The following is an 11,432-nucleotide window of genomic DNA, read 5'->3' as shown; positions in this document are numbered from 1 at the left end:
CACTCATATGGCCGTGCCCAGATGCAAGACCCCATCTCATCACACCCAGAAATGAACCTCTAAAAGAAGAAGTGTGTCAATAAGACCATGCACACAAAAGCTAGAAGATAAATAATATGTTTGATCTTTTTTATAGGGAAGATTAAGTGAATTAGAAACCCATAATCAACAAAAGCAATGATTAACTAATTTATATACATTAAACCTTCATGTAGAAGAGATAAACTTTAAGACAAAATGTGGCAAAGGTAATTCAGTATATTAAGAATTTTTAATAAAACCAGAAAAAAATATTTAATAAAAAAAACTCAAGGAATTCAGATGGCCAATAAAAATATTCAAATTCTTATTTTGAAGATTCAAATTAAAACAATGAAATGATATATTCTGATCAGAATACTTTTCTCTGGGTAGGGAAAATAAAAACTGAAAGTTGAGGGAAATATAAATTGACAGTCCTTAGAAGTTCAGAAGTATATCAGGACCATCTCTGTCTACCAGTTTCCCCTTTAGAAATTATCCTTGTACATGAAGATATATATTCAGAGATAATTACAGCACCATAGTAGAATGTGACTTCACCCATTGAGTGTCTACTACTAGGTAATCGGTTATTGAACTATTTAAACCCTAAATAATACTGGTGTCTGAATATTTAATTCTGAAATGTACCAAATCCTTGCTAAGTAGCTACAGTATTGTTTTAAAGTTGTGTTTGAATGCAAAGCAAGTAGTTTTGAAGGGCATATGTCAGACCTCACAGTCATTATCCCAGGGTAGGACTGTATGTATACAGTAGACATTTCTTGTATACTTTGCTATTTTTTTAAAATTTAAACCAAGTTTTCCAGGTGCAGTGGTTTCCACCTGTAATCCCAACAGCTCAAGAGGCTGAGGCAGAAGCATCACAAGTTCAAAACCAACCTCAGCAACTTAGTTAGATCCTGTCTCAAAAGGTATGGGGATGTGGCTCAGTAGTTAAGTACCATGGGGTTCAATTCCTGGTATTAAAAAAAAAATTAAACTACTTTCATAAATTTGTCAGAACTTCAGCTGCGATGCACTAAGAAAATTAGTAATCAACAAAAGTTAGTAGATCCTTACTTCAGAAAATCCACCACCCAACTGAGACAAAGCTCAGAATGGACAGGAAAGACCACACCTTCTCTAGTTCCAGACCTCTCTGCCTAAACACCAATTTACATGGATAAGTAGTAAGACAAGCTAACAAGAAACATACAATTCTGTGTCTGAGTGTCTTAGTGTAAGACCATTTATAAGTTTCACTGATGTGCTTCTCCTTCGTTTCTAAGGAGTGAAGACAGATCAAGTCATGTGACTAAGATGCAAAGTGTCATCATGAACTTTCAGTTTCTCTTCTGCACCAATAGCTAGCAAGTAATTTGGGCATTAACATTCACATTGAAGTACTTCCCTGTGTCTCATTTTGTAGCTAGGTTTTAGAATCAAAAACCAGAAGTCATGTGAGTAAATGTTAAAATGGACAAGCATTTCTTTTAAAGAGCTTTCAAGTTGCTTCTCTTTTCCATGATCCTTGACAAGAAGGCTTGAAACTCAATGTACATTCACCCATTCTCCTTCAGAGGTGCTAAGACATTGATGGAGATCAAAAATAAAAGGCAACCCGGCTGCTGCACGGTAGGAAGAGAGCGACTATGCTGTGGCCCCATCCACCAATGTGTGGGGTGGCTTTCCCTGTTGGCTTCCATCTAGTGACAACAGCCAGGACCTACAAGACCATCATCCAGGTTCCTGCAGGCAAGGTATTGATAACCTACAGGGACACTACAAGATGTACCTTGAATCCACACCGTCCGAGAGGAAGACACACAGACAACATGAAGAAACAAGGGAAGAAAGTACCCAAAACAAACCAAGCTGATACAATAATAGATTCCATTGACAGCACAGTAAATGAAACATCAGAAAAGGAGTTCAGAATGCACATAATTAAAATGATCTGCAAAGCAAAGAACGAATTGAAAGTAAATACAATTGATTGATTCAACAAAGATACAAGAGAAAATACAGGCAACAAAAGATTATTTCAAGAAAGAGAGACTCTGGGGGAAAGAAACAAATCGTTAAAATAAAGGAAACAATAAACCAAATAAAAAATTCAATAGAAAGCATCAACAACAGACTAGATCACTTGGAAGACAGAACCTCAGGCAATGAAGACAAAATATATAATCTTGAAAATAAAGTTGACCACACAGTGAAGACGGTGAGAAACCATGAACAGAACCTTCAAGATTATGGGATAACATGTAAAGACCAAATCTAAGAATTATCAGGATAGAGGAGGCACAGAGATACAAATCAAAGAAATGCACAATCTCCTCAGTGAAATAATATCAGAAAATTTCCCAAACATGAAGAATAAATTGGAAAATCAAATACAAGAGGCTTACAGGACACAAATGTAAAAAATTACAACAGATCTTCACCAAGGCACATTATAATGAAAATGCCTAGCATATAGAATAAGGATAGACTCTTAAAGCCCACAAGAGAGAGGAATCAGGTCACATAGGAGGAGACCAATTTGTATCTCAGATTTTTCAACTAAGACCTTCAAAGTCAGGAGATCATGAAACAACATATACCAAGCTCTGAGAGAAAATGGATGCCCAATCAAGAATTTTATATCCAGTAAAATTAAGCTTCAGATTTGATGATGAAATATAAACGTTCCATGGAAAAACAAAACTTTAGAGAATTTACAATGAGAAAGCCTGCACTACAAAATATTCTCAGCAAAATATTCCATGAGGAGGAAATGAAAATCAGCAAAGGGAGGAACTACACTAAAGAAAAATCCAATCAAAGTAGAAACCAAGTCAAGTTAAAAAACAAAAATAAAGCAAAATGACCAGGAATACAAACCATGTCTCAATAATAACCCTGAATGTAAATGTCTTAAACTCAATTAAAAGACAGACTGGCAGATTGGATTTTAAAAAAAGACCCAACAATATGTTGCCTTCAAGAGACTCATCTCATAGGAAAAGACATCCACAGAGTGAAAGGATGGGGGAAAAAACATATCACTCACATGGGTCACATAAACAGGGGTTTCCATCCTAATATCAGTTAAAATGGACTTCAAACCAAAGTTAGAAGAGATAAAGAAGGACATTTCATACTGCTTAAGGGAAACATACATCAACAAGACATAACAATCGTAAATATCTATGCCCCAACAATGGAGCATCTATGTATATCAAACATACCCTTCTCAATTTCAAGAAGCAAATCGATCACAACACAATAATTTTGGGTCACTTTAACACACCCCTCTCACAACTGGGTAGATCTTCCAAACAAAAACTAAAAGAAACTATAGAATTCAATAATACAATCAATGATTTAGACTTGACATATAAAGAGTATTTCATCTATCATCAAGCAAATACACCACCTTCTCAGCAGCACATGGATCCTTCTCTAAAATAGACCATATATTATGCCACAAAGCAATTTTCAGCAAATACAAAAAAAAATAGAGATACTACCCTGTATTCCTGTATTCTATCAGATCATAATGGAATAAAACTAAAAATCAGTGATAGAATAAAAAATAGAAGCTCCTCCAACACCTGGAGACTAAACAATATGATATTGAAGCAATAGGCAGCAGAAGACATCAGGAAGGAGACAAAAAATATTCTTAGAGTTAAATGAGAACACTGATACAACATATCAAAACTTCTGGGACACCATGAAGGCAATACTAATAGGAATGTTCTTTGCATTGAGCTGATTCATTAAAATAATAAAAAGTCAACAAATAAATGACCTAACATTACATTTCAAAGCCCTAGAAAAAGAATAAATCAACACCAAAACTAATAGAAGACAGGAAATAATTAAAATCAGAGCAGAAATCAATGAAATTGAAACAATTCAAAAAATTGACAAAAAAGTTGGTTCTTTGAAAAAATAAATAAAATTGGTAAACCCTTAGCCATGCTAACGAAGAGAGAAAACTCAAATAACTAAAATTTGTGATGAAAAAGGAAATATCATGACAGACACTATAGAATTACGGAAGATAATTAGAAAGTATTTTGAAAATTTATACTCCAATAAAATCGAAAATCTCAATGACACTGACAAATTTCTAGAAACATATCAGGAGGACATACACAATTTAAACAGATCAATTTCAAGCAAGGAAATAGAAACTCCATCAAAAACCTACCAACCAAGAAAAGACCAGGACCAGATGGATTCTCAGCCAAGTTCTACAAGACCTTCAAAAAAGAATACCAATATTCCTCAAATTATTCTATGAAATAGAAAAGAAGGGTACCATTCCAAACTCACTCTATGAGGCTAGCATCACCCTGATATCAAAACCAGACAGACAAATCAAGGAAAGAAAACTTTAGACCGATATCCCTAATGAACATAGATGCAAAAATTCAAAAAACATCCTGGCCAATCTCATAAAAAAAACATTAAAAAGATAATGCACCATGATCAAGTGGGGTTCATCCCAGAACTGCAAGATTGTTTCAACATATGGAAATGAATAAATGTAATATATCACATCAATAGACTTATTAAAGATGCTGAAAAAGCATTTGATAAAATACAGTACCTCTTCATGTTCAAAAACTAGAAAAACTAGGAATAGTAGGATCATATCTCAACATTGTAAAAGCTATCTATTGTTACGCCCAAGGCCAACATCATTCTAAATAGAGAAAACTTGGAAGCATTCCCTCTAAAAACTGGAACAAGACAGGGATGCCCTCTTTCACCACTTCTATTTAATATAGTCCTTGAAATTCTAGCTAGAGCAATCAGACAAAAGAAATTAAAGGGATATGCATAGGAAAAGAACTCAAACTATCACTATTTGCCGATGATGTGATTCTATATTTAGAAGATCCAAGAAATTCCACCAGAAAACTTCTAGAATAAATGAATCAGCAGGATATAAAATCAATACCCATAAATCATTTCTATACATAAGTGATGAATCCTCTGAAAGAGAAACTAGGAAAACTTCCCCATTCAAAATAGCTTCAAAAAAAAAATACTTGGGAATCAATCTAGCAAAAGAGGTGAAAAACTTCTACAATAAAAACTATAGAACACTAAAAAAGGAAATTGAAAACGACCTTAGAAGATGGAAAGATCGCCCATGCTCTTGGATAGGTACCACCATTTCACCCATCGATCCCACTCCTCAGTCTATACCCAGAGGACTTAAAAAATCAGCATACTATAGTGACATAGTGACACCAATGTTTATAGCAGCTGAATTTATAATAGCTACACTGTGGAACCAACCTAGATGCCCATCAACAGATGAATGGATAAAGAAACTGTGGTATATATACACAATGGAATATTACTCAGCATTAAGCGAATAAAATTTTGGTATTTGCAGGTAAATGGATGGAGTTAGAGAATGTCATGCTAAGCGAAATAAGCCAATCCCAAAAAACTAAAGGCCAAATGTTTTCTCTGATTAGTAAGTGTTGATCTATGATGGGGGGGGATGGGAAAAATGGAGAAACTTTGGACTGGGAAAAGGGGAGGGTGAAGAAGGGTTATGGTGGGGGGGTAGGAAAGATGGTAGAACGAGATGACATCATTACCCTAGGTACATGGATGATTGTAGAATGTCGAAGAATGTGCAGCTCTACACCGTGTACAACCAGAGAATTGAAATGTTGCACTCTGTACGATGAATTGAAATGCATTCTGCTGTCATGTACAACCAAGTAGAACAAATAAAAATAAAAAAGACCAACAATGATGTTAGTGGAGTTTTATTGAAGAGAGTAAATAAAGCTAATCATTGAAGTCATCAGGCAGGAAGTGCCTTAAATAATGAAGGACTTAATCCTTCCATGAGTCCAAAGACCCCCTCCACCAAAGATCAGTCTCAAGTGACATCCTCCACTCCCAGCAACATCCAGGCTCTGATCCAACTCTCACCAGGTAGTTGTGAAGGCCTTGGTGCCCTGAATCCATGCATAGCCTGTGACAGGACACTCCCTCGGACACAGCCTTCACTCACTGAAGAAGCCAGGCAAGCTAGGTGGGGAGGAAGCAACATTCCAAGGCCTAGGCCAGCTTTGGACCAGCTCCAGGCCTGTGGTACAGAGCAGGACAATGGCAGAATAGCCCAGAAGGATCTGAAAATGCTCCCTTTAACCAATACCATTTTAGCTCCAACCCAAGAACACACCCACCTATTTTGGTTCCTCTTTTCCCACTTAAGTGGCCTCCATGAAGCATGGCTCACTGACATAATCCAGGACAGAGCAATATTCAGATGTCTGGACAACTAATAGGCCCAGCCCTAGGAATAGGAATGTCTGAGAATAGCAGTACAAGGTTTCTGCCCATGTCAAAGAAAAGTGGCCAAGGCAGAGTGACTACCATAATGCCATCCTTCTTACTGGGCTTTGAAAAATAAAGTCGAATCCCCTCACCCTCCAAAGAACTCTAGTTATTTCCAGTGTCAACCCCAGTCCCTCACTAGAGTCCTGAGATTTGAGTGGGTATGGGACCCACAAGAGCCTCCAGGGTATCTCAGGAGCAGCCACACTTTTCTATCAGGGATGTGTTCAGGAAGTGCACGCTCATCTTGTATTCATCATCCTGGACCATCAAGGAGAAAAGCCTCATCTTGATGGGACCACAGACTTGGAAGAGCCAGGAACAGGTAGGTGCCTCCTTCTGTGGAGGCAAAAAAAAAAAAAAAAAAAGAACAGGCGATGAGCATTATTACAGCCAGAGCCTCATCCTTAGGAACATCAGTAGATTTGACAGGGGTAAATGGGAAAGGAGAAGGAGGGCATGGGAAGTCTCTAGGTTAGGGCTACTTAAAAACAATTGTTAGGAAATTGATGTTGTTTCTTATGGACAATGAGGATAGGGCATGAGGTCACCATGGGAGAAGATATGACAAAATTACATGAGTACTGGATTATGTTAGAGCCACTTTCATTGACTTCTTTGACACAAAAGGAGACAGGCCTAGAGAGTTGAGCATTTGTCCTTTCCCAAAATATCCCCAGAAGAGAACAAAGTTTCACATCTTACCTTGTAGCACTCAGAGCTGGAGTGATGGGGCTCACTGGTCAGAGCCAGGCAGGTCCCCTGACAGCGAGGGAAGCTGAAAGTCTTGGGTGCAACAATGCACTCACCCCAGAGAGCTCTGTGAAGGTTCACTTTGTGATCCTGCAGGTGACAGAGCTTTCCTGCTGGGAACTGAGCCTGGCCATGGTCTACCTGCCTGTGATTCTGGCCCAGAATCAGCTGTTCCACATTAGGGATAAAGGGCTCCTGGATATGAGGCAGGTGAAACAGAGGTGGTTGTGCATGGAACAAGGATATGAACAGCAACACCACATCTCGCTTTTCTTGGGTTCTGGAACACTCATTCAGGCTGGCGTCTGCAGTATCAGTGGATGAGGTCTTTCCCTCTGCCATGAGAGCAGGTACCACCTCCATCCAATACGTTAGTAAACAGTAGATCTCCAATAACGATCCTCTCTCTGACTGATAGGATGGTAAGATAATGGGGAAAGAGCCCAGAAGGACTCTTTGGGGACCCCTTTGGTGGTCCTTGAACTCTAGAATAAGGTCAGTGCCATGGGGAGCAATTGGCACCCAGGCCCATAGCTGTATTGAGGAAATCCCCAAGAAGTGAGCTGCCTCAAAATGGAGAAGCCAGTAACTGTGCAGGAACTGGATGCCTGTGGGGAAAGAAAAGGGGAAGCTTCAGGAGGCTGCTACCACAGATTCCCACAGAGAAACCTTACTAAAAGCCTCCCTACCCATTTCTTGCTCCCTATCTACCAACCTTGCAGGACAGGGCAGTTACTTAGCAGATTCAGCTGTGTCTACCCATCTATAAAGCCAGCCTTGATTCCACAGCAACTAGGAGTTAGTTTCCTCTACACACATCACCCCACCACTGGAATTAAGTCTGAGAATGACAGCCCTAGGGGTGACGACCATCCCAGTCACTATGACTCAAGACAAGCCACCTGCCCTCTCGTGCCTCCTAGTCCACTGTAGTTGCCCTGGTTACCAGTTGTGCATTCCATGCTTTAGAACATCCTTCTACTTAGAACATTAAGCTCAAGGACAGACCTACCTATGAAAAGTGCCAAGGTGAGACTGAAACAGATTCCTGCCCCTTGCTCTACCCCAAGGAGGCCCAAATATCTGATGATTTACACTCATATTCCTATTTGCCCTACAAAATGCTGGCAGGCAGCTCCTGGAACAATCTCTTGCCATTAGAGGACAAAGCTTCTTCTACTTACTTTTAGATGTAAGGGTAAAGCCACGTTGCCTGGCAGAAAAAATCTCTTTCACATGGGAAGGCAGAATCCTACTGTGACAATCCAATGATTCCACGCAGTTAAAATGCATGCACCAAAGCCCCAGAGTCAAAAGCCCAGTAACAAGCCATGAGCTACCCCTCCTGCTGCTACCACCCTCCATGGCGCCACCCTCAGATGCTGGTCTGCCCGCTTCATTGTCTTTAAATAACCAACTGCCCATGTGTGGGCCCTATACTAATCCCTGCAGCCTAGGACTGATTATGCACCCATTTAATTCAGGTGAGAGAATCTGACACTCCTGAAACAACTTCATTACCTACTGGGCTTACAGTGTGAAGGTGCAAGCAGTGATAATGTAGAGGGTTTCTCTAATTAAACTTGTAAGTACAAAGACATAATTAGTAGACAGATACATTTATGTAGAAGATGTGCACTAACAGAATGTGTCAATCCAAATGCTAGCAACAAAGACAGGTAAGGATGTTTAAAAGTTACAAACACTCTAACCCAATTTTGTATCCTCCAGAGTAGCAATCTTAGCCAACATTAGAATCACCTAGAGTGTTCGTTAAAACAGAGATTGCTGGGCCCTGTTGCCAGAACTTCTGATGAGTCAGTGGGGTCTGAGAATTCACCTATCTAGCAAGTTCCCAGATGCTGCTGCCATTGATGCTGGTTCTGAAATCACACTTTGAGAACCACTGGTCCCATTATTTATATCATGACCAGGATATAGAAAATGCTCAGTAAGTATATGTGGTTTCATTAATAAGAAATGAGCTGTTCCTGGTGTGCTTTGCAGCTCTAGAATTTTTTTTAAAAAATCATTCACATTAAAATAATGAAAGTCTGGAAATATCAACACAAGGACTCATAAGGAAAGTAGCATTCAGAATTCATGCTCCCAGCATTCTTTGGTTTCATTTAAGGAGAATAAATACACAAATCTTCAAAAAATTAAAAATGACAAAGTCATGAGAATTCTCTTCACATTTCACAACACTTACAAGTTATTATGAGTATATTACTTATATGTGCACAATGAAGGTATAATATTTCAATTAAACAGATGCTATAAGGCATACTTCATTAACAAATTAGACTGTATTTAACAGTATTTGGTTTGTTTTTTTTTTTTTTTTTGGTACTGGGGTTTGAATCCAGGAGCACTTAACCATTGATCCATATCCACAGCCTGCTTTTTTTCCAGATTTTATTTTGAGATAGGGTCTTGCTAAGTTGCTTAAAGTGTCACCAAGTTGCTGAGGCTGGCTTTGAACTTGCAATCCTCCTGCCTCAGCCTCCTGAGTCTCTGGGATTACAGGATGAACCACCACACCCGGCAATATTTGCTTTTCTTAAAAGACCAAATCACATTGTCACACACACAATCAAAAGAAGAGATATTTGAGGTTCATTTATTTTCAATTAAAAATTCAGTGCATGTGTCCCAAATTATTTAAATAAGTTTATCACAAGTAATAATAATCAGTACATTCCATCTTCAGAAATGCTTCATCAACATGAGCTAATAAACTTACACAGCAAGCTCATGAGGTAGGCATAATTATGCTTCTTTTGTGGTTGGAGAAACTGAGGAAGAAGTTAATGAGTTCCAGACAGAACTCAGTCAGTTCCCAATGCGGAGTAGACTGTTGAGAAAATATCCTTGGATTTTTGTCTCTTAAAAATCAGAAGATGCCAAACCAAACCAAAGGTGAAAATAACTCAATTAATAGAAATTATCTTTGGTAAAAGAAAGGGTACTAAGGACAGAATTTTGAAAGTTAATAATTTGTAGGCACCCAGGGTCCCTGCTAATTACCACCAACTCCTCTGTATTATTTTTCTCGTGATTGAGAAGTCGATGATGACTCTCTCTTTTGAGCTTATAATCTTTTCTTTTTGATGAGCAGGTTCCTGTGGAACCCCAATTAAATACGTAGTCAGCTTATGCAATTTCTAGCAAACATGCCTTTCCTCGTTATTTACATAAATTAATCTTCATATTCTCAGCAAAGGGAAAAGAAGCAGCTTCCATCTGATCCCCCAGCCTTCTCTAAATGGCTTCAAAAGCTGTATCAAGTATGAATGTGTTAAGTAAAATCCTTCACCAGTTTGTAAATTGCTTTAAATAAAACCCTTCAATAATAATCTGGCATGAGGAGCTTATTTTTACTAATTTGTAGCTAAGCAGCTGTTGTTTTGTTACCGTCTTCAGCTTCTTTTACACAAAAAAATCTTAAAATGAATCATGAAGACAGGAAAGTCCAGATTGCTTTCAATAGTAAATATTTCTATATACTTCTCTCAAAGGGCTTTGCAAGTTTCAGAAAAGTAAACACACACACACACACACAAATCATTTTGAAAAAAGATTACTGGGGAAAATGTTGGCTAATGTTATGGTCAACTTATATAATTTATATTCTAATGGATTTTATATCTCATGTGTCACTGCCATGTTATAGGTGAGTATGTGTGAAGAGAATATACTAGTAAATTAGCCAATTCTGTGAAGCCTATCACATGCCTCAAGAGGGAAAGGTAGGAGTGACTTCTTGATTCATTGACTCCAGAATACCTGTATTGGCACCATTCAATTCTGTCCATTGGATGTGGTAAGAATCAGAAGCAGATGAAAATATATCATTACTAATGTGTTCAGTGTCTTCCTGACACTTGGGATAATATATGTAAGGGTGATTTACAAAGGTAAATTATAAATTGGAGTCCTTTCTGTGGACAGGGGTGTGATGTCCTTCTGTAATATAGGCATCTTTAAGCTTTTTTTTTTTTTTTGAGTGCCTTGCCAATAAAAAACTTAGCTGCTCATTCACTAACAAACTATGTATGTATACTTCTCTAATAATATTAGATACATTATAAGACATACAAAAATAGAAATTGAAAAATAATTTAAAAATAGTTGCCGCAGTCTGGCTGGGCACAATCAGGAGCCACTTGTCAAAAGAAACTAACTTTATTTTTAGAACCACACACGCCAAACAAAACAGCCTCTCAGGAAAAATCCTCAGAGCCTCAACTGCCACCACCGGCTTTCCACAAGCCTCTCTCTCCCAC

The 11,432-nt window shown here is 38.2% G+C and overlaps 1 protein-coding gene across 1 annotated transcript; it reads right to left on the bottom strand.

Moving 5' to 3' along the window:
- Positions 1 to 5,797: 5,797 nt before the first annotated feature.
- On the bottom strand, positions 5,798 to 7,746 carry LOC125615737 (nodal homolog). The gene is made up of 2 exons (XM_048799980.1): positions 7,096 to 7,746; positions 5,798 to 6,729 (listed from the first exon to the last, which is right to left on the bottom strand). Exons 1-2 carry the CDS (start codon positions 7,504 to 7,506, stop codon positions 6,583 to 6,585), a joined length of 558 nt encoding a protein of 185 aa, XP_048655937.1. The 5' UTR covers positions 7,507 to 7,746; the 3' UTR covers positions 5,798 to 6,582.
- Positions 7,747 to 11,432: the final 3,686 nt, after the last annotated feature.

The sequence above is a fragment of the Marmota marmota genome, unplaced genomic scaffold (assembly GCF_001458135.2).
Source record: "Marmota marmota marmota unplaced genomic scaffold, marMar, whole genome shotgun sequence".
Classification (NCBI taxonomy): Eukaryota; Metazoa; Chordata; class Mammalia; order Rodentia; family Sciuridae; genus Marmota; species Marmota marmota.
Note: the sequence above shows the minus strand (reverse complement) of the source record. Positions and strands in the feature narration are given on the sequence as shown.

Coding starts and splice junctions, on each gene's coding strand:
- LOC125615737 (XM_048799980.1), bottom strand. CDS start 7,506: ATGGAGGTGGTACCTGCTCTCATGGCAGAGGGAAAGACCTCATCCACT. Junction 6,730..7,095: donor CCAGCTCTGAGTGCTACAAG/GTAAGATGTGAA, acceptor TTGCCTCCACAG/AAGGAGGCACCTACCTGTTC.